At 42.0% G+C, this 24280-nt stretch overlaps 1 protein-coding gene across 1 annotated transcript in view; it reads right to left on the reverse strand.

The window, feature by feature from the left end:
* Window positions 1–24280, reverse strand: part of mfge8b (milk fat globule EGF and factor V/VIII domain containing b) — a 73478-nt gene that overhangs the window by 43400 nt on the left and 5798 nt on the right. The window contains 2 exon segments of the mRNA XM_084335060.1: window positions 640–771; window positions 1324–1446. Of these exon segments, the coding sequence (XP_084191186.1) occupies window positions 640–771; window positions 1324–1446 (255 nt within the window).

Here is a 24280-nt window from a genome sequence, read left to right on the forward strand (position 1 = left end):
TGGCCTCGTCCCCGACTGCCAAGAACCTTGGTGTAGTCCTTGACGATCGGCCAGAACCTGCAAATTCCTCCTGAGCAATGTCACAAGGATCCGCCCCTTCCTGACAAAAGAAGCCACTCAACTCCTTGTCCAATCAACAGTCAATACCTTATTAACAACTTTAAAATGTGATTTTAAAATGTGATCAAAAAGTTGGACTAGGATCAGAGAGGACGGCTCCCCGGTTAGAGAAGGGGGAGTTTCGGCCTGGTCGCTGTCTCAAATCCTTTTCCTCTTCTCTCCACTCTGTGGGGAGGGCAGTTAACTGGGCTAAAAAAAGGTTTAGGTTAGGGTTAGGCGTGAGACGTGTGACGTCTCTAGTGAGGTTTAGGTTAGGCTTAGTTGTGACGTCTCTAGTGAGGTTAGGGTTAGGTTTAGGGTTAAGTGTGACCTCTCTAGTGAGGTTTAGGTTAGGGTTAGACGCGACCTCTTTAGTGAGGTTTAGGTAACAGTTAGGTGTGACCTCTCTAGTGAGGTTTACAGACCTGACTGGGAATGTGCACAATTCACCGTTTTCCCATATTTACTGTAACAGATATATAGGGTTTAGGGATGAGGATACTATATCAGGTTGCAGACAGACAGAGAAGGGGTTCTTACTGTTCTGGCAGTGGACTCCATCGAAGCCCGGCTGACACTTGCAGATGTACTCGCTGAAGACGTCCCCTCGACGGGACTCGCCCGTCTCCTCGCAGCTGGCATCGTTCTCACACGGGTTGGGGTTGCAGGGACCTAGAGGGGGGGGGGGGGGGAGGTGGAGGAGAGCGAAGGTTTGAGAGGAAGTCTGCCGGACATTTTGTCTTTTGAAAATCAGAAAACAGCTTATTCACAAAATACAGTGAATGTACAAGAGTCTTGGTGACAAATCTCGTGGTCTGCTTCTCGTGGTCTGCTTCTTGTGGCCTGATAAACGTGGTCTGATAAACGTGGTCTGCTTCTCGTGGTCCGCTTCTCGTGGTCTGCTTCTTGTGGCCTGATAAACGTGGTCTGATAAACGTGGTCTGCTTCTCGTGGTCTGCTTCTCGTGGTCTGCTTCTTGTGGCCTGATAAACGTGGTCTGCTTCTCGTGGTCTGCTTCTCGTGGTCTGCTTATTGTGGTCCGCTTCTCGTGGTCTGCTTCTCGTGGTCTGCTTCTCGTGGTCCGCTTCTCGTGGTCTGCTTCTCATGTCCTGCTTCTCATGGTCTCATGACGTACAACATGTCAAGAAATCAAAGCAACAAGCTCTTTCCTGCACGTTTAGTGTGCAGAGATGGGAGTCCTGAAACAAGCTGAAACAAGCTTACCGATCTCCGTTTCGTTGCAAGTCTCTCCGGTGAAGCCGTCGGAGCAGATGCAGATGAAGGGGGCTCCTGCCCCGGTCACGCAGGTGCCCCCGTTGCTGCATACGTTCACCTCACAGTAGTCGGCTGGAGAGAGAGAGAGAGAGAGAGAGAGAGGGATGCAGTGACTACAGTGGACTAGAGGTGGTGGATCAAGATTATATCTTCTAATATTTAAAATCACAAGTTCAGACATGCCTAAATCTGGCTGGGTGCGTTCGGTTCTTAGGTTATTTGAGGTGGTGGCTGGCTGGCTGTGGTGTGTTTGTTGTGGGTCTATATAATATTGTGATGAGTCTACCTGATATTGTGGTGGGTCTACCTGATATTGTGGTTGGTCTAGGGCTGCAACTAACGATTATTTTGGTAGTCGACTAATCTGTCGATAATTTTTTCGATTAGTCGACTAATCTAACGATTATTTCTGTCACACCCTCCATCTCTGCTTCCTGTGGGCGCGGCTCCTTTTCCGGGCTCCTTAGCAGACTTCTTAGCTTAACATAACAGACCGACAGTAAGTTTGGGGGAACTAATGGGATAACTGGGGTTGCAACAAAAGTGCAACTAGGGCTAAAAACAATGAAATAAAATAATAATAATAATAATAATAATAATAATAATAATAATAATAATAATAATAATAATAATAATAATAATAATAATAATAATAATAATAATAATAATAATAATAATAATAATAATATATCCTTCTTAGCAGACTTCTTAGCTTAACATCCCAGGGAACTAATGGGATAACTGGGGATGTTGTTTGCTCCTGACAAGAGTCTCAAAGTCTGGGGTGATGGTAGACAAAGCAACTCTGAGGTCATGCTCAATGTCCAATCTGTTCCTCTGCTTTGTCTTCAGCTGGACCAGAGCTGAGAAGCCACTTTCACAAAGATAGGTAGTGCAAAAAAAAATATATATATATAAAAAAAAAAAATTATTATATGACGCATCGACGCAAAATTCGGCGTCGACGAGTTTTTATGATCTACGTCGTCGATTATGTCGACTAATCGTTGCAGCCCTAGGTTGGTCTATCTGATATTGTGGTGAGTCTACCTGATATTATGGTGGGTCTATCTGATATTGTGGTGAGTCTACCTGATATTGTGGTGAGTCTACCTGATATTGTGGTGGGTCTACCTGATATTGTGGTGGGTCTACCTGATATTGTGGTGGGTCTACCTGATATTGTGGTGGGTCTACCTGATATTGTGGTGGGTCTACCTGATATTGTGGTGGGTCTACCTGATATTGTGGTGGGTCTACCTGATATTGTGGTGGGTCTACCTGATATTGTGGTGAGTCTACCTGATATTGTGGTGGGTCTACCTGATATTGTGGTGGGTCTACCTGATATTGTGGTGGGTCTACCTGATATTGTGGTGGGTCTACCTGATATTGTGGTGGGTCTACCTGATATTGTGGTGAGTCTACCTGATATTGTGGTGAGTCTACCTGATATTGTGGTGAGTCTACCTGATATTGTGGTGAGTCTACCTGATATTGTGGTGGGTCTATCTGAAATTGTGGTGGGTCTACCTGATATTGTGGTGGGTCTATCTGAAATTGTGGTGGGTCTATCTGAAATTGTGGTGGGTCTATCTGATATTGTGGTGGGTCTACCTGATATTGTGGTGGGTCTATCTGAAATTGTGGTGGGTCTATCTGATATTGTGGTGGGTCCATCTGATATTGTGGTGGGTCTACCTGATATTGTGGTGGGTCTACCTGATATTGTGGTGCCGGTGGGTCTATCTGAAATCGTGGTGGGTCTACTTGATATTGTGGTGGGCTGTGCGCCAGAAATACATCTACTGTATGTAGATGAGAAACACTGGCTACTTTTAGCTAGCAAAGAAAAGGTGAGCGCACAGATGACAGTTTGGCATTTCCTGTCAGTGTCGTCCCCAGAGTGTGGGGAGAAAACATCTGATGATTCACTCATCCAGGCCTATCCATCGTCAGGGAATGAGCAGTGACATGAATATGTGGGTTGGATCGGATGTGCTCTAGAATCGCTGACTAAGCGCATCGCTAAGGGTACACACACACAAACACTCACAACACAGATGCTGGATGCTTCCACTAGCATCGCTTGCTGCTGCCTGGCCTGAATTTGACAACCTGTCAGCTCTTTAGACATGAGGGGGTGTCAGTGGTTTTGGGGGTGGGGTGATAAAAGCCGATAAAAGGTAGGTTTAGGTTTTAAATGAATACCGTACATAAGGAAGAAAAGAGCTGCAATTGAGTAACTCAGTAACTCAACTACATTTTCAAAGGAACAATGTTTTCAAACTTTATTATCTAAAGACGGTAAAGTGTTCATTCATAGTTAAAGACGGCAGAGGTTCAGTACTTTCTTATTATCACATTCACACACCCAAGTGATTTGGATTTGGAAATACATGGGCAGTCTAGAAAATGCAAAAAAACTTGAGTTATATGGTTCTTGGGTGTAAGGGTTTAATTTAACAGCTATATTCTTTTATTAAATTATTTTATAAATTCTTATCATTTATCTTTGGATAATTGTGGAGGAAGTGAGAGGAGCAGCAGCATCTCTTGAACGCGACTGTAGTGTGGCGGCCCTTATCCCTAGTTAACCCTCATCATTTGGATAATTGTCAGAGCAAAAAGAGAGGTTAGGTCTCAATTAAAAGTATTCAACTTATGGTTTACACACACCATAGCGTCTTATCACAGCCTTTTTTAAAGTGGTAGAATGGGGGGGGGGGCCCTTCTTCCCACCTCAAACACTTGTGGTAGGAGTGAGTGAGGAAGAGAGAACTGCTCCTGGAAGCTAAAAGAGGCCCCACAGTCTCGCTGAGGGTATAATTCTCGGAGGCCCCGGATCCCTGTTTTTCCCACAAGGCCACGGTTAAAAATTAAACCTCAAACTTCCTCTTACGACTGGGAGTTATATAGAATAAGGAAGGTATACCATCACCGATCCGTGGGAAAGGTGTGGATTCTTACTATACCACCATCCACAATATATATTATACACATTGTAAAAAGATATACATATATATGCATAATTTTAAAAAGCTGTATTAAAAAAAGACAATAGACCACTTTGAATTAAACTGCATCATGCCAATTATATTAAGGTTCTATTTCATCAACATCCCGTTTGCCTGTTTAGTCAGTGTACCACAGTGGTATCAGTTACAGTAGGGTTGGACTGGTTGAAACCGGTTCAAGACCGCTAATAAACAATGTTACCACTAGGTGTCCCACGTGACTCAGCCGCTCTCGAGTGGAACATAATGAGAGCCCATGAATGAGAGTGTAGCGGGCATGCTGCTATATTGGCACAGTTTTAATTTTCTTTGACACTAACTCCACCGTGTCTCTTATCACCTCAAAAAACACATGCACTTTCTAGTAAACAGTGTACCCCACCCCCCCGGATTGGTCAACTTGAATTTTGATTTCCTTGTTGCTGGCCTCGACACTAATTTTCACACAGCCTGTTAACTTGTTTGCACTTAAGACACTAGTGGCTCCGTTTATAAACAAACATATTATTATGTTAATCACGTTGTCGTATTGCTTATTATTATTACTAATGCAATACAAGTTGGATTCAGTCGGTTTGCATGAAATCAAACCGGTTTAAGCTCTTACACCGTGGAAACCCAACCCTACTACTAGTATCCAATGTCATGGCCTTCGATTCCAGTGGGTGATCATGGGGCAACAGCAGCCTGCACCACCAACACATCCTAATCCTGATGCTGCTGCCCGTTTATCTTCTGGAGGAATGCAACCTCCCTCCTCCAGGAAAACCTTGGAAGTAAGTAACAAAGTCCTCCCTGCTTGAGGAAAATGGCCATCTCCCAAGGAATGACTAACCTTGCTACAATCGGATTGCTAAACATTTAGTTTTTTTTACATAGCAGGGTGGTTTTTAGGCATGAATCACATGAAAACAGAGAAAGGCATTGAAGTTCCTTTGACTTCTAACTAGGGATGCAGCGATACTGGTATGCGATATCGGTCTGATATGACGCAGGCTAAAATAGGGTGTCTGTATCTGAAAATGTCCCCAATACTCAAATCTGATACCAAGAGTCTTGTGTATCATGTCAGAAATCAAAGCAAAGGGAATTGATTTGCTGTGCTTTTGACTCATGGAAGCTTGTTATGTGTCTAATGGAGAAGAATGGATTATATCTGTCTGGTTTTTGTCCAGTGACCACAAACTGATCTAAGTCTGTGGTTAAGTACAAAGCAATGGATCGGATTGACACTCTATTGGCCAATATTGAAGGTTCATGGCTCAGAATCTGCATCGGTGCATCCCCACATCTAAAAGACACTTTGGAGTCTGATGTGGAGGAATTAGTGTAGGAGACATTTTAGATGACCGTAAAAAATTCAAATAAGAGTCCCAAATAGACACCCAATAATAGCAGGGTGTGTTTTTACACGTTTTGACAAATAAAAGGCAGGTCTCTCAATTAGAAGCCTGGTCTACATTGATAGTTTATCTGGTTGCCATGGGCACTGCAAAGCAGTTTGTCATTTAGCAGGTCACCATCACTCTTGGTATCCAAGCCGATAGAATCACTGCAGTAATGGAAGGAGCAGGAGCTCAGTCTCATCCGCCATCTACTCCCAAGTACCACTGGGCAGTGAAGTGTTAATAATCAAATATTAAATAGAATTAAATAGATACCCAGTTCTTTATTTGTTTTTATTTTGATATTTATTTTGGTACATCTTTGCTGAGCAAGATGAGTGTGCAAAAGTAATTAGAGGTCTGTCCTATATATATAGATTAGATTCCTGTCCCAAATAAAGGAGGGGTGAATTCAGTGATTGAACCCAATAAAAGCCTGGGCTATTAATAAAGGTTTTTACAGTAGATTAGATTCAAATGTATTGTCATCATACAGCACAATATACAAGTGATTAAACTGGAATAAATATAAATGAGTAGGCCTACTACTGAGTAATAATGCTAATCTGATGTATACTGCAGTGTTACAGTATTATTATGTACAGTGAAACAGGTAGCCTATAAATACACAATGGTAGTAGCTGCTACACTGACAAGTGGTATAACTAGTATGAGTAAGTAAGGGATATATAGAGATATAGCATATACAGGTATGTAAACAGGAATATATGCAGGTATATTCAGACAGATGTGGATAAATATATATATATATATATATATATATATATATATACAGATATAAACAGTATTATTGTACATGGCTATCATACAGAGTTATATTGGGTAAACTATAGTTTCAGGTAGGTAGTTATGATTAGTGTAAGGCAGTTGTAGACAGTGAAGGCAGAAGGTAGGTATAAATTGAGTATAAGCAACAGAGTTCAGAGTTCGTACAGTATGGGTAACAGAGCCTAGAGTACAGACAGAGTTCAGAGTTTATAAAGTGTAGGGGTTGTGCGCCTCATTGGTGTGTAAGCGACATTTGGACATGCATAGACATATATAGTACATCCGAGCACCATGTTTTCTGTGGTCTGTCTGGATGGAAGGGTAGATTAGCCTTCGGGTTGCGGAGAGGAAATGAAATTACTGACATCTCAGTCAAGGTGGTCAGCTTAGGAGTCTGAGGTCAAACCGCCGGATCTTCCTTGAAAAATCCCCTACATAAAGATGCCACTGCAGTTCAAAAAGGGGAAAGCGTTGCTCGTCCACAAACTTACGACTGACAGCCAGATGGATGTTCTGCTAGATAAGAGGATTTGAGGGGAAACCCGTGGCTGTGTACAGCAGCTTTCAGTTTTGTTGACTGAGAAATTGCCACAGGGAAACTACTGTACCATACCAAAGAGATACCAAAAGATAAGGAATCCAAACATTATATAACATGTTCACACAACTCATGTCTTCTTTGACCCTAAATGTGTTAGAAAATAATCACTGTTTCCTGTGGACTATTTATAACTGAATGCCTTTCCGTGTGTCTTCGAGCTTCTGGGTGCCAAGGCCCTTCTGTCTTTTACAGTGCTGCTCACTACTGAAGTAAGTAATGGCATTGGGTGGACTTTGAAGAGGTGGTTTGCTGACTGGGTGAGCTGTGTTTGACCAGCTGAACCGTTTGATCAGCCTCTAAGCAGCTGGGATGCCGTGTCAAGTGCTGCTGTGTAGGGAGTTCTAGAAAGAGCAAAGTAAACACCACTGTCTGAACCTTTAGACTGGCTTTTACATTAGCTTAGCTGGTCTAAGTCATGCATTTATTTCTGTAGCCTAAATATTGTTTCCTCTGCCCGTTGAACTGTTGAGTGGCCCATCTAAAGGATTGTCTTGACCACCGAAATCCACAAAAAATCTAACTAGCCCCAATAACACAATTATAACAGAATATGATATTTCTTCTTTTCTTTAGAGGAGTTATATATTATTGTCTTTCCTCTGGGTGTTGTTTCTGAATGGGTTCCTTCAGTTTTGAATGTCCAACTAAAGGTTGTTGTCTGTACCCTAAAGAGCATTTCAAACATCTGTCAAAACCTATTAAGTCTCTCTAAGGCCATTCCATTGGCTATAGCTGCCACAATGTAAGTCTCTAAAAGCCATTCCATTGGCTATAGCTGCCACAATGTAAGTCTCTAAAAGACATTCCATTGTCTATAGCTGCCACAATGTAGGTCTCTAAAAGCCATTCCATTGTCTATAGCTGCCACAATGTATGTCTCTAAAAGCCATTCCATTGGCTATAGCTGCCACAATGTACGTCTCTAAAAGCCATTCCATTGGCTATAGCTGCCACAATGTACGTCTCTAAAAGCCATTCCATTGGCTATAGCTGCCACAATGTACGTCTCTAAAAGCCATTCCATTGGCTATAGCTGCCACAATGTACGTCTCTAAAAGCCATTCCATTGGCTATAGCTGCCACAATGTACGTCTCTAAAAGCCATCCCATTGACTATAGCTGCCACCATGTAAGTCTCCAACAGCCAGGGAAGGCCTGGTGGTCGGTCATACAGTGAAGGTTGTTCAATGCTCAAACAACTCCTAAGTGGGTTTAAAGGGAGGTGGAGCTGGGCTTCTGTGTGAATGTGACATATCTCGTTATAACCCAACCACAGGGACAGGGAGGTTGTGGAGTTATGTTAGGCTGGCAGAGCCCAGCACCACAAGGCATATCTTGCCCCCTCATGACTCATGGCCCATGCCTTTCACATGATGTTTCAGCCCAAGTCCCGGGTCCCAAATACCAGACGGAGAAGAACACAGCCACAGCCACTGCCGCGCTGACTCATTCCCTAATCAGGTTCCTGGGACAAAGAGTGGATTTGACTCCACTGAGGCATCTGCTTATATGGCATGAGGGTATAATCTGACAGACTTGACACTGGGTTCTTAAAAAAAAGGTTCCTAAAACATTGTAACAGTGATGTCCCAATGGCTATTGTGGCCACTGAAAGCTAAAAAGTTAAATGTACACCTGAAAGGGTTAAAACCTGCCGGTGGCGCACCACGTATATATTCGCTCAGCGTAATCACAACGTCCTGGGTTCGAATCCGGCCCAGGACACGTGTTGCATGTCCTCCCCATCTCTCTCTCTCCACAACATGTCCAACATGGCCGTAGCCAGCTATGAACTATTTGTAACTATTCAAAAATAATAATAATAATTTCTTTTTAAATTTCTTTTTTTTTATAGAAATATATCACAATATAAATGTACACTCGGGAGCTGAAAATGTCCGGTAATGTCTGATGTTTGGCAACCCCCCTGCATCGCTACAGCACTACTTGGTCGCTTCGGCCCAGGCAGGGGACATGCAGGTGGCTTTGCTTTGAACTAACGTTACTTGTTCAAAGCATGCGCGTGCTTGTGACAGAACAGCAGTGACTGACAAGCCTGCACCGTGGGCTGTTTGGTCAACGACCGGGCCGGCCCACTAGGCTGGGACAGCGGCCCATTTGGTACTGACTGACACTGGGCTGGCCCAATAATCACATCTCTTACTAAGCCCCCCCCCCCCAATAGGCTGGGAACAGCGGTCCATTATGCTGGCCCACCGCCCAATCACATCTATTAATAAGCCCCCCCCCCCTCCTCTCTCACCTGTTTCTCGTGTGAGAAGAACAGATGCGGCTTAGAGCAGGGGAAAAAAGGACAAACAGAAGAAGCGTAAAGGGGGTGCGGAGAAATTGCGGGTGAAGACAAATCTAAAATCTAGAGGTGGATGCTGCAAAATATAATAATTAAGCATTACATCACGCGCAGGAGTGGTTTGTGAACAATAAACCATGCCTAGGGGTGGTCGTTAGGCCCGAGGCGCAGCCGAGGGTCGTTAGACCCCCCTAGGCATGGTTTATTGTTCACAAATCACGACTGCAAGTGGTGTAAAGCTTTTATACAACTGCCACATTCATCCAACCTTATTTCTATACAATAAACACACATTAATCGAAGATTTATTGAAAAAACCATCCGCCAGAAAAAGTAGTTCCCACAACTACAAAAAAGACAATTTGCCTCCATGTGGAAGCAGATCGGAAGTGCATCCAACCAACTAACACATCCAACTGTGTATTATTGGAATGATTGAGAGAAGTTGCCTCATGTGGAAGCAGCTTGAAGTGCATCCAACCAACTAACACATCCAACTGTGTATTATTGGAATGATTGATTGAAAATTTTATTACCAGATGCAGAATGGGTACAATACTAATATTAATGCACAGAGCTCACCACCTTTATCTTAAAAACTAAATTATAAGCGCTATACCAACCGAAATGATTACTTCATTTTAAACTAAACGACCCTACTCCTTTGTACACTTTGGAACTGACAAACAAGAAGCAAGGAACCTTCTGAGAAGCAGCAGACCCCGCCGTAACAAACGGCGCTACAAACACTGGTCTTCTACAGCCTACAGCACAACGTCCTACAGCATGGCCGGTGAAATCACCCTACAAACATTGTGGAATGCCATCCAGCAAAGCAGAACTGAGCTGCTCCAAAAGACAACTGATATTCAAACTAGTTTGGAAACAATCAGAAGCTCGATGACGACGCTTAACGAACAAGTGGAAGCAGTGCAGCAACGAGTCAGCCGCAACGAGGATAACATCCAGACGGCTCACGAAACAATCACTAAACTAGAAAAAGAGATGACCACTGTAAAACTAAAAGTCCAACAGTATGAAGACAGCTCATTGCGCGCAGTCGTTCGTTTGGAGGGGCTTCCAGAGTCAGTGGAGAAACAGGACCTCGCCGGCTTCCTAGCCGCTTTTTTATTATGGCTATTTGGCGAAGATAAACTCGGCGGACCCGTGCTGATCGACAGCGCGTATCGCTTGAAATTAAAACAACCAAACCCCAGCAAGCCTAGACCAATACTCCTGAAACTACTGCGAGCACAACAAAAGGACACTATCATGCGCCTGGCGAGGGAGAAGGTGGAACTGTACTACGGCGGGACCGAGGAAACCTCCAGAAGCAGGATCTACTTTTACAGTCACTTCAGCCAGGAGGTGATGAAGAAACGCAAGCTGTTTGACGACGTGAAACGCATACTCAGATCTAAAAGCCTGTCTTACTCAATGAGACACCCAGCAATATTAAGAGTCGAACACGGCGGGACCTCCCGTGACTTTCATTCCCCAGAAGCCGCACAAGAATTCATCCGTGGACTTGATCGAGGCTGAGACGAGATAAGTAGCCAAAACTAAGACACACACACTACCAAATGACTCTTATGAGCTATTAGAAAAACCAGAAACAACCCTGAACGTGGTTAATTAAAGGACAAGTATCAAAACTGAATCATCAGTGTATAATTTCTAGTTTTTTTTATTTTTTTATTTTGTGGTGTTTATATATATATATTTCCATTTTTTCTATTTTTTATTACATCCAATTATTCATATATTTTTTCTTTCTTTGGTTTGATTGATTGTATTGATGGAAAAGTTTGTTGGCGGATTGCAGAATGGGTACAGTACAGTACAGCTCAGTACATAGTTGTTGGGAGGATACAGACCAGAGAAGGACTTTCGTCTTGTTTCCATCAGGGTCCCCCATTTTCAATTCATCATATGACACGCGTGACATGCGGATGGACAGTACTGCTACATCTATACATTTATGACATGCTAGATTTTCAAGTACAGTACTGTTTGTGATACTAAAAAAAAATCCAGAAGAAGAGCATATACATTTGACATAGATTGGGTTGTTTGTTTTACTTTTTAGGGTGTTGGTAGGCAACTATAGTTGTAGAACTTTGCATTTTTATTTCTTTTCGTAGCCTTTGCAAGGGGAAAGGATAGTTAGATCATGTAGGCTTATAAAAAAAAAAAAAAAAAAAAAGACAAGTAAATTGGTAGCCTATTATCTTTCCCCTCTTATTCATTATTCATTTCTCTTATTCATTAATTTATTTATTTCTCTGCCTCATTACTGAATCAATTGCTTGCCTGTATTGTTTGTTTTTTTAGTTTAATTTTGTTCCTTTTTTCTTTTTATTATAAGGAGTAACGCTTCACAGCCTGGTTCAAATAGTGGTGTGCCACCTGGCAATTTAAAGGGGGAGTTAACAGGGAGCCAAGTAGGGTAATATAGGACTAGTGAGCCTATGTTATGGTTTACTTTCTGTTTGGGGAGGGTATGGGGGGAAAAAAGGGTGGGGGGGGGACCTAGTACAAATGCATATTATCTTCACGAACTCAATGCATGTGATCTTGTGAACCATGATAGAGTGTATGATATAACTGGAGTGACTAATGGTAGGCATATGCACTGCGAACATGTGTGTGTGTGTGTGTGTGTGTGTGTGTGTGCAAAAACACACGCACGCGCTCATGTTCAAATGGAACGCTGCAATCTCTATAACAACCACATTTAAACCCCTATTAAAGTCGATATTGAAAATGATCCTAGATGACTAGCACTCTGACATTTATGTCCTTCAATGTTAAGGGCATCAATAATCCCATTAAAAGGAAAAAGATTCTCAACTATTTAAAGAATCAAGATTGCGGCATTGCATTTATTCAGGAAAGCCACTTAACTGATGCAGAGCATGTGAAGTTGCAAAGAGATTGGGTTGGGTCAGTATTTTATTCCTCATTTAATTCCAGATCAAGAGGAGTGGCCATACTATGTCACAAACAGTTAAACCTAAAAATACGTTCTCAAGAAAAAGACACTGCAGGTAGATGGATAATCCTCAAATGTGACATAAATCACGAACCTTTTACACTTATTAATATATATGGCCCCAACAAAGACGATGCACCCTTTTTTAGGAAAATTCTATTATCCTCTGCTCAAAACTATGGCACATGTATCCTTGGAGGTGACTATAATTTAACACTGAGCACATCAGATAGATCTAATAGCATCCCCCAGCCATTAAGTGCCGCAGCCAAAGTAGTAAGGGACGGTATGTCTGAAATGGGTTTGGTCGATGTTTGGAGAATACTTAACCCACTGGAGAGGGAATACTCATTTCATTCTGCGGTACATGACACTTATTCCAGATTAGACTTGTTTTTAACAACTAAATCACTACTTCACAATGTAATTGAATGTAAATATCTAGCCTCTACAATATCGGATCACTGTCCTTTGAAATTGAAGGTGAAACAATATTTGGACAAACCTAAAACTAAGCGTTGGAGATTCAAGCCATATCTCCTTAACGACCCAGATTTTGTTAACTTCCTAGAAAATCAAATTGATGACTTTTTAATAATTAATGTAAACTCTGCCTCCCCAAGCATAATCTGGGAGACACTGAAAGCTTACCTAAGAGGTCAGATAACGTCTTTTGGAGCTTTTAAACAAAGAAAAAGTAGACAGTATCTAAACACACTAGACAAAGAAATTCATGAACTAGAGAAAAAACACGCAGAATCCAATAGAGCAGATACTCTGCACATACTAGTAAAAAAGCGGCTTGAATATAGCAACTTAACTACTAGCCAAGTAGAAGCAGACATGGCCAGAACTAAATACCACTACTATGAAAAGGGGGACAAAACCGGCAAGCTACTCAGCTGGCAAATAAGAAAAGAAGAGATGGCAAAAACAATAGACTCAATCAAAACTAAGGATGGTGATGTATTACATAAACCTGAAGAGATAAACCAGCGTTTTGAAATGTTCTACCACAATCTATATACGTCTGAAAACCAAGACTCAACTGCTACAAAATGCGAGGAATTCTTGGGAAATTTACCGATTACTAAGCTTCCTGTAGAAGTGAGAACTACTCTTGAAACAGAAATATCAAAGGAAGAAATCACCAAGGCTATTAACTCATTGCAAACGGGCAAAGCACCCGGTCCCGACGGCCTACCTGCTGAATTTTACAAACTGTTCATAAATAAATTAATCCGCCCTTATATGGACATGCTCAAAGACAGTCTCAATAATGGTAAATTACCACCAAGTCTAGAATTAGCAACAATCAATGTACTTCCTAAGCCCTCTAAGGATAAACAACTTTGTGACTCCTATAGGCCCCTGTCAATGTTAAATGTGGATTATAAAATATTTTCTAAAGCACTCGCACTAAGAATGGACCCTGTGATGTCTCTCTTAATCCACGAGGATCAGACAGGTTTTATTCAGCAGCGACAGGGATCTGACAATATCAGAAAACTTTTTCATATCATTGAGCTCTCTAAACAAACGAATTACTCAAGACTTGTAATCTCGATGGATGCTCGAAAAGCTTTTGATACAATAGAATTTGAATATCTTTTTTATACTCTGAAACAGATGAATTTTGGCGATGTTTTCATTAATTATATTAAGATGCTTTATTGCTCTCCGAAGGCACAAGTGTTGACAAATGGTATACTTTCCAAACCCTTCCAATTGGGACGTGGAGTACGACAGGGCTGCCCACTCTCCGTATACAGTATCTGTTCGCCGCAGCCATTGAACCGTTGGCGGTGGCAATACGGAACAACAACAATATATGTGGCATAAAGACTGGAGCAAACGAATCCAAACTCTCACTATATTGTGATGATTTACTAATTTATATTACCCAACCAGATATATCCTTGCCGCAATTACTCAACATACTAGAAGCATACAGTGCCATATCTGGTTACACGATAAATTATGACAAGAGTGAAATAATGCCACTAAATAGTGTTACCACCCAGAATACCCACCCAATGATTTCCCATTTTAAATGGGCACCAAAAAGCTTCAAATACCTGGGAATCCAAATATCTAATGACCTGAACCAAACATACCAAAATAACTATCTACCTATTATGGAAAAAATCAAAACAGACCTATACAAATGGAAAGATCTACCAATTTCTTTAATTGGACGTGTTAATGTGGTCAAGATGAATGTTCTGCCTAAATTAATTTATTTGTTCCAGTCAATTCCACTCAGCTGTCCACCAAGCTTGTTTACATCACTGAATAAAATCATTTCAATGTTTTTGTGGTCCCAGAAACGGGCTAGGATCAGATTAAAAGCACTACAGGCTCCCCTGAATAAAGGGGGCTTAAACCTCCCCAACTTCAGACTGTACTACCTAGCCTGTCAATCACGTGTTATTTGGTGTTGGCTCAACAGTGAGAGGCTGCCCACACCAGCATGGGTTAAACTGGAAGAGAACATAATCCATCCTACTCCACTACAGGTAATCCCCTATATAGACACGCAAAAAACCCTTAACTCTATCACTAAAAACCAGATTATACATCATACCTTTGCATGTTGGAAAGAAACTATTAAACTAATGGGAAATCAAAATACCTTGTTAATGAGCATGCCCCTGTGGAACAACCCTTGTGTCCCCAAAATTATTAGTGATGGAATATCTGAAAATTGGAGAACCAAGGGAATCAGCGAAATAAGAGACTTGTATAACCAAAGCATCTTTTCTGATTTTAATTCCCTGAGAGCGAAATATAATTTACCTTCATCCATCTTTTTTAAATACCTACAGATACGGAACTGGGTCAAAAATAACAGTTATAGCTATCCCCATATGTCTGAAACACCAATAGAGAAACTGTTTAACACTACAAAAACATCAAAGGGCCTGATATCTAAAATCTACACACTGATGAACACTGAACAGAAAGATGATAGGATGCTACAACAAAAAGATAAATGGGAAAAAGATATTAAACACAAATATACCATGAAAGAATGGCAGTCATTGCTCCAGAACTCCCAAACAACTTTAACAAATACCAACCATAGGTTAACACAATTTAATATACTACACAGAATTTATTATACACCTCACAGATTATATCAATTTAGCCACGAGACATCACCCAATTGTCTTCGATGTCAACATGCTAAAGGGGACCTAATCCACACGTTCTGGAATTGCCGGAAGTTAAATTATTACTGGAAATTTATATTTGAACAACTTTCAAAAATTATTGGAAAGACGATGACTCCTGACGCACGAATAGCTATTTTGGGTGATATCTCTATGCTGATTAACTTTGACAACTTTGAAAAGAAATTTATCCTGTTAGGAATGTCTGCTGCAAAAAAATGTATTCTTTGTCATTGGAAATCTGAACCCCCTCCCCCGACTAAACAATGGTGGGCAGAACTCCTATCCTATTGCACACCTGAAAAAATCATGTATAATGTGAAAGGAAAAATAATACACTTTCAGAAGATCTGGGGTCGGGCAATGGATTACATACCAAATATGGGTATAGAACTGGAGAGAGCCAATTGAAGCATAGAGATTGTGGATATTGTCTTTTTATATTCTATATTTGTCTGCCTGTTTTTTTCTTTTTGTTGTCATATTTATTATTTTATTCAGGTAGTAGCACAGACAATCATGGTCTTAAAGTAAATCATGCATTCGATAGTTTTTTCTTTTTTTTTGTACTAGGAAGGGTCGGGGAAGGGTTAGTAATTGTTTAGTTAGGAAATGTAATTTATATATTTATAACTTGCATTTTACAACTGTATGTAAATGAAATGTTAAAAGCAAATAAAAGATAATAATTGAAAAAAAAAAGAATGGGTACAATACAGTACGGCTCAATACACACAATTGTTAAGGGAATGCAGACCTACTTTCCATAGAACTTCATTCTTAGATGCTTCTATAGAAAGTAGGTAAAACAAATTAAAAAGTTTTCTTTGCCCTATAGGAAAAAAACCTTTTCTTCGCCCTATTTTTTTATTTATAAAAAACTAAACTTAAACTAAACTTAACCAGTTGGAAACCAAGCGTACAGTAATAAAATTAGCAATCAATCAATCAACTCAATAGGCCATGCTCACTTAGAACAGCGCAGCACCCAGCTCTCTCTCAGTCTGACCCGCGTTGCAGACAGGAGTGTGTGTGTGTGTGTGTGTGTGTGGGGGGGGGGGGGGGGGTGGCGGTGGGTGGAGACTAGAGCGAGCGCTGACAGTCAGAGAGGAGGAAAAAGAAATTGAAAAAAAAATGTAAATTAATCAATCAATCAAATCGCGATTTTTCTTTTGTTACACAATTATTCAAGACCCATCAATTACATCATCCAACATTGTTTAAACGACTAAGACATTCGCTGTGACAGAATCGTTTGATATTTAGTCGTTTAGTCGCTATCAACATATCCATTTGTAAAGATTATTGTCCACCTTCTTGTGATCCGGCGGATTGATGTGATGTGATTCGGTTGTGGGCGGGTCCTGGGCCAGCAAGCGTGGACTGATCGCAATACATACGTGTAAATGGACTGTTTCAGCCAATCAGAATCGAGAAATGTGCATGCCGTTGTATAAAATCACAGACATGTTTGCTGCAGCTTCAACGTCGTCACCCACAATAATAGTGCAGGCTCTGCAGCAACAGCCTCAGGTAGCCAGCCAGGCAGAGACACAGGCAGAAGGGCCGAGGAGGGACAGTAAGCAGCAGGAGGAACCTGAGGTAGTTTGTGTGTGCCATCGCTGCCATGGTGATGTCGATAATAATATGAATGATAACGTTATTTGGTCAGCATCGCGTTGGCTAAGCTAAGCCCACGTTACTGTGAGTGGCCATCACCTAGGTCCATAAACTAAGCTGATCAGCACTACTAACGAGACGCTGCCCCCTAGTGGCCGGCGGTCATTTTTGTTTGGGTCAAACTCTCCAAATAAACAAGCACACCATTGATTTAATTGCCATATAAATCACACATACAAAGATCTAACTATTACTCCTCTCTGAGCATGAATATAAAACAAAAAGGTGATCTATTAACTGTATAAACCTTATGCAATATTCATCATTGATATGTGGATACTTAATCTGTATGAACTGAGTAGTTAGTATCAAATTAAATAAGATGGAACAGCTCCATGCATAATTGAATAAACAACTATTTGCTCATTACCAGTATGGTATTGTTTAAATTGTACAGCTTTTTGCACATCTTTGTCAGGGAATTCCAACAATTCTGGACCTGAATGTACCAGTTAATAAGTACCAGTTGTAATCATCTCTCTCTCTCCTTATGTCTAGTCAAGCCAGGTTGTGGAGGAGAGAGACAGGGATGAACAGGCTATAGACTACTTTGCCCATCCTGAGCCTGCTACGATGCAGGTGTTTTACATCACCACCCAAAACAAGATTCAGCCAAGAGCGAGTGAGTACACTGGTCCACTTGCACTTGTACACTTGTCCATGGCACTTACTAACCAGCTTTGTAGTGGTTTGGGGGAATAGTACAGTAGGTACGCATATTTAAGGGGACCGCAAGGATGGTGTACTGGTGGGTGGTGTCCGACCGATTATGGTGGGCCGGTCTGGGCCAAAAGAATAAATGGACCTCCTTAATTTCTAAACCCTGGCTACGGCCCATCCAACGTATTAATGTTAATTGAGAATGAATGCTTTTCAGTTGAGTTTCAGTTTTACTTTCAAATTGATTGAATTAAATGGCTATTAACCAGTTCTTGGCTGTTCTCATGGACCACATTATGTTCCGTAGGCCGAGCCTAGGGCTGCTCGATTATGGTAGAAATCATAATGATGATTATTTTGATTGATATTGAAATCACGATTATTAAACACAGTTACTCATTGATTTGAGAACATCATATGGCGATGACTGAATTAGTTTGACCTTTCTTCTCGAACAAAGGCTGTCTTTCTGTCATCTTCTACACATGACTACAGTAGGCTTGCCACGTTAGTCTGTGATACCATTGTTACTCAGTGTTCAGGCTCCACAGAGTACATTACTTGCCCACCGGTGTATGCTTCTTTTCAGTGACCACATTCAAATAAAAAATATATAATTTGTAAAATACTGTGACAGAGGGCAGTGCACACACACACATGCGCAACCAATGGTGCTAAACGCCAAACGGTAACTGAACGTGCTGACAGCAGCTATTTTTAGGTTTCACTTTCACTTAGTTTTAGCTTCACGTGAAGGAGAGAAAGAAGCTCTAGGGAGGACACGACACGTTACACAACGAGAGCAGAGGATTCCGAATAAACCCTGCAGGAGCAAACGCTCGACTGGAGAGGAGCTGAGGACCAGTCCAGACCAGCAACAGTATGTTTGCACGATGCACTAATAAAGCTGCAGCTACAATGGGCCGACTGACAATGAACAGATAGAAAAGTGACGGTATTACTGTCCGTTGGTTTATTTTTTAAATAGAACCTAACGTCAACTCTGTCTGTCCAACAAGTGGATGGATACTAATCATTTAAAATGTATTAAAAACAGATGTAGACGGACAGACACAGCTGATCAATGTAGCCACACATAGCGTTAAATATCAAATTAACTCTACAGATATTGAGTTTATTAGTCATGGGAAATTCCACATCACCGTGGCAACCCTACAAGTTACCAAAAATAACTGGAGAAACAAGCCGTGGCTCCCTCCTCCCCCTCAAAACTACTGTTTAATGGGCGGTCAGGTGGCGTAGCGGAGATTGCGTTCGTCACCAACACCGGAGACTCTGGATTCGCCTGTTCGAATCCAGCTCACAGCTCCGGCGTTGTCACCAGCTTGGCTGGCCGTTCACACTAATACAATTGGCTGTATTAGAGGGTGGGAAAGCTGGCGGGGTGGGTCCGGGTCGTTGTAAACAGCGACTCCTACAGTTCGGTCGGGGCGCCTGCTCAGCGCGGATAGGATCTAAAGGGGGTAGTGTGATCCTTCCACACGTTACATCCTCTCAGTGAGAGTCCGCGCTGCCAGGTGAAAAGAAGCGGTTGATTGGCTAGACGTGTGTCGGAGGAAGCACGTGATAGCCTCCACAGAGTGGAGGCTAAGTGCGCACTGCGCAGCGACCAGGAAGGGGATTGGGAATTGGCATAACGACTAACATTGGGATGGGAGAAAATCGGAGGAAAAAAGGAGGGGGAAAAATATCAATAAAATAAAATAAAAAATAAAAAACTACTGTTTGGGCTTGGGGGGAAAGGCGGAGCACACTGTTGTGAAGATGTTTTTGTTTTGGTAATTTTAGTAGCATAGTACATTGTAGAGAGTAGTATAGACAAGACACAGTAGCATTAGTATGTAATAGTAGAAGACAGTAAGACAGTTTGTTTTATTAAATTCAGATATGTGTCTATTTTGTCTCTTTGTGTGAGTAACCCACCAAGCCACATTAATGAATAAAACTGATTTCAATTGTACCAACACAACTTGGATCATGAATTTTGACTGTTACAGACAGACAGACAGACAGACAGACAGACAGACAGACAGACAAGGCAGGAGTAACATGGCATGGCTATGTTTTTCAGGAAGTTCCAGGAATGAGGAGGATCATTCCATATTAATCTGCTGTCACTCAAGAGGATCAGGCTCTGGGTCAACAGACTGTCCGCTGATCGCATTAAGAGCCAGGTGGACCAAGAGCCCCAGCGGACTGAAGAGGAAATGATGCAGGGGGGGGGGGGGGGGGCACCTTGAGAGCTGCTGTTTTATGTGGCAGAGTAACAGCCTCACATGTTACCCAGAGGGAACCTGAGGGTACTTCGCCTGGGGGGGGGGGGGGGGGGGGAGGGAGGGAGAGAGGGAAGTGGACCATTGAGTAAGCAATACATAGACTACAGCAATACCAATACACACCAATACCAATACATAGCCTACACATATACCAATACATAGCCTACACAAATACCAATACATAGACTACAGCAATACCAATACATAGCCTACACCAATACATAGCCTACACCAATACATAGCCTACACAAATACCAATACATAGCATACACCAATACCAATACATAGCATACACCAATACCAATACATAGCCTACACAAATACCAATACATAGCATACACCAATACATAGCCTACAGTAATACCAATACATAGCCTACACCAATACATAGCCTACAGCAATACCAATACATAGCCTACACTAGGGCTGCAACTAATGACTATTTTGGTAGTCGACTAATCTGTCGATTATTTTTTCGATTAGTCGACTAATCGAAAAACAATTATATAAAGAAATAAAATTTAAAAAATAAATTTTCATTTTATTCTTTGCACTACCTATCTTTGTGAACGTGGCTTCTCAGCTCTGGTCCAGCTGAAGACAGAGCAGAGGAACAGATTGGACATTGAGCATGACCTCAGAGTTGCTTTGAGACTCTTGTCAGGACCAAACAACATCCCCAGTTATCCCATTAGTTCCCTCAAACTTACTGTCGGTCTGTTATGTTAAGCTAAGAAGTCTTCAGCTGGCTGGACCAGAGCTGAGAAGCCACTTTCACAAAGATAGGTAGTACAAAAACATATATATATATATAATTTTTTTTTTTTACTGACTAATCGACGCAACAATTCCTCGTCGACGATTTTTTATAATCGACGTCGTCGATTATGTCGACTAATCGTTGCAGCCCTAGCCTACACGAATACCAATACATAGCATACACCAATACATAACCTACAGTAATACCAATACATACTGTAGCCTACACCAATACATAGCCTACAGCAATACCAATACATAGCCTACAGCAATACCAATACATAACCTACAGCAATACCAATACATAGCCTACAGCAATACCAATACATAGCCTACAGCAATACCAATACATAGCCTACAGCAATACCAATACATAACCTACGGCAACAGAGTTCAAAGTTCGTACAGTATGGGTAACAGAGCCTCCTAGGGTATAGACAATGGAGTCAGTTAAGGGGGGGGGGGGGCTGTCATCGTGGTGCAGAGTTCAGGGAGATGACGGCTGAGGGAAAGAAGCTGTTCCTGAGTCTGCTTGACTTGGAACAAACAGTCTGTGATTGGGATGAGAGGTGTCCTTCCACTGTTTGTGGTGAACAGTCTAATAGCAGGGAGTGATGTACTGGTGATGTGCTGGGCAGTTTTCACCACCCTCTGCAGTGCTTTCCGGTCAGAGGCAGTGCAGTTGCCGTACCAGACTGTGATGCAGTTGGTGAGCATGCTTTCTATGGCGCACTGGTAAAAGTTCACCAGAATCTGAGGAGGTGGGCTATTGCTCAGTCTCTTCAGTTTCCTCAGGGCTCCCAGGAATTTGAAGCTGGAAAAACACTCAACCTCCGTCCTGTTGATCTAGATGGAGATATGGACAATAGCTGATGGGAAATAAAATAGGGTCCACGCCGTTCCCTAGCAACGGAATTCCACTGAACAGAGAGTGGTACAATTCTAAGATATGAATAAAAAATATTCTCAGGAAAAGAAAAAAGAATTTATAATTAAAAAAAAAGAAAATACACACACCTGTAAGGGTGAATGGGCAGCTATGTAAAATAGGCAGGTTCTCTTTGAAATGACATTGCCGGTAATTATCAAAAGCTACACTAACTCTGAAGTCAAGACCTCACTACACGTGTCAGTTATGTATGGGCTGTGTATGTACTGTAGCTACATGTCTGGGGGATGGCTAAACGTGTATGTTGTTTGTTTGTTTGTTTGTTTGTTTGTTTGTTTTTTACCCAGGGACAGTGCACATTAATGAACATCTTCAGTTTCCACATCAATGTAAATGTGCCAAATTTGAGCTAATGAGCTAGTTTCCATCTGTAGTCCCTGCCTACCATGCACGTCTTTATGGTGTGGGAGGAAACCAGAGTACCCAGAGGAAACCCACGCGAACACAGGGAGAACATGTAAACTCCACATAGAAAGGCCCCCTGCTGGGGTTCGAACCCAGGACCTTCTTGCTGTGAGGCAGCAGTGCTGACCACTGTGCCACGGCCACCGTATATAATGTATGTAATGCATGTGGTTATGTGTGTATGTGTACTAGTGTGTGTGCATATATCTGTGATATATCCTAGGGCCTTAAAGCAGTGTATACACACTGCCTTCTGCTCCCGTCATGCACACACATGCACTAACCATTGTGGCGTGCTGGAGCATATAGCCTGACTTCGGTGACTGGCAAGCGTGGGAACTTGTGTGTTTCAGAGAGCTCAGGGGAGAATTCTGCGTCATGGACACACACGTCGTCAAGTCTTCGTCAAAACTGCTTAGGGGCCACTGAAGCATAATACAAGTTCTGAAACCTGTAGAGCATCCAGTCTGATGACTGCCTTTGCCAAAGGCAAATCTGATGGAGGTGCAGGGGAGGTGAGACAAACAGGAGGTGTATTCATCTAGGCCAGGCGTACCGCGGCTCTCAAGGCTGCTCCTGGGCTTTGTACAGTATGAACTGAAGTCAGCTAGGTGCTCTGTAATCTGCAGTGCAGACACACCTCCAGATCAATACAGCAGTACAGCTCTTTTCTGTAATTGTTCTCAAATAAAGTTGGCGGGTCACTAAAGATATGCGCACCCAGTCAACAAGACAAGCTTGTTGTCAGCTATTCTCTGAACCAAGGTAGAGCTTGCTTATCTGAATTAAACTTTGAATGGGGGTTATTTGGGGTTATTTTTTTTTTTATCGTATGACATCCAAACGAAATAATTAGGGTGGAAAAATATTCAATGCAGCAGATGGAAAAGTGGAGCGACAAGAGGAACTGACACAGTCGCCCAAATTAGAAAATACTTCCCATGAAACATTGATTAAGAGAACCATTCAAAATTAATCCGGAAAAAGAGCAGCTCGGCTCCAGTGGGAGAGAAGTCATCAAGTCATCAGGGGTAAATGTGACAGGGCCTCGAAGGGAGGACCCCACACTGGCAGATGGCAGGGGCCATGGGTAGGCGGAAGGAAGGGCTTGTTCCAATGGTTCATGGCACAGACACACACAAGAGACATTTATCTCTCTCTTTCTTTCCTTCTCTCTCTCTCCCTTTCTTTCTTTCCTTCTCCCTCTCTCTTAGTTACGCAAGAATGAAATCATACCGTTTCTGTTCAGTTTATTCAATGTATTTATTTATCTGCAGGGTCATGTGCACATTAACTCTTTCTGCGCCAAAAACGAATAATCCCGTGTTTCGTCGCCAACGCTTGAGCGCCAAAAACGAGGTGTCTCGTTTTTAGTTCCTTTGATATTTTTCCTTTGATCCCCGTTCTAAACACTCACTCGGAGATCCCTGGGTCACCCTGGCACAGCTGCCTACGTTGGAATCGCAATGACGATCGAATCCTGCCAGGTGGCAGTATCGCCTACCTTTTGAACTGGGGATATCACTTGTCTTCCAGTACTGACTTACCTCCGGCTGCTTCCGCCTAGGAGTGGATCACAACATAGCAATCGGTGGAAGATTTGGTGCCTCAGAGCTATTCTTTCCCGTATGGTAGCCATGCCCAATATACACGAGTAATTGCGATCGCCATGGGATCGACTGGCATTTATTCATTTTGGAGTACCTTCTGACTGAGGTATGGTCTATCTTAGGTAACCTGCTGGTATTTTTTTAACCTAAAACATGCTTCTGTACCGATCACAGTGTCGTATTTTACCTGACCTAAAACATGCTTTTGGCAACGATCGCAGTTTTGAGTTAAAACGACCCCCCCCCCTTTGATGATTTGTGAAGACACATAT

Source organism: Notolepis coatsorum (genome assembly GCF_963971535.1).
Source record: "Notolepis coatsorum genome assembly, chromosome: 18".
NCBI lineage: Eukaryota > Metazoa > Chordata > Actinopteri > Aulopiformes > Paralepididae > Notolepis > Notolepis coatsorum.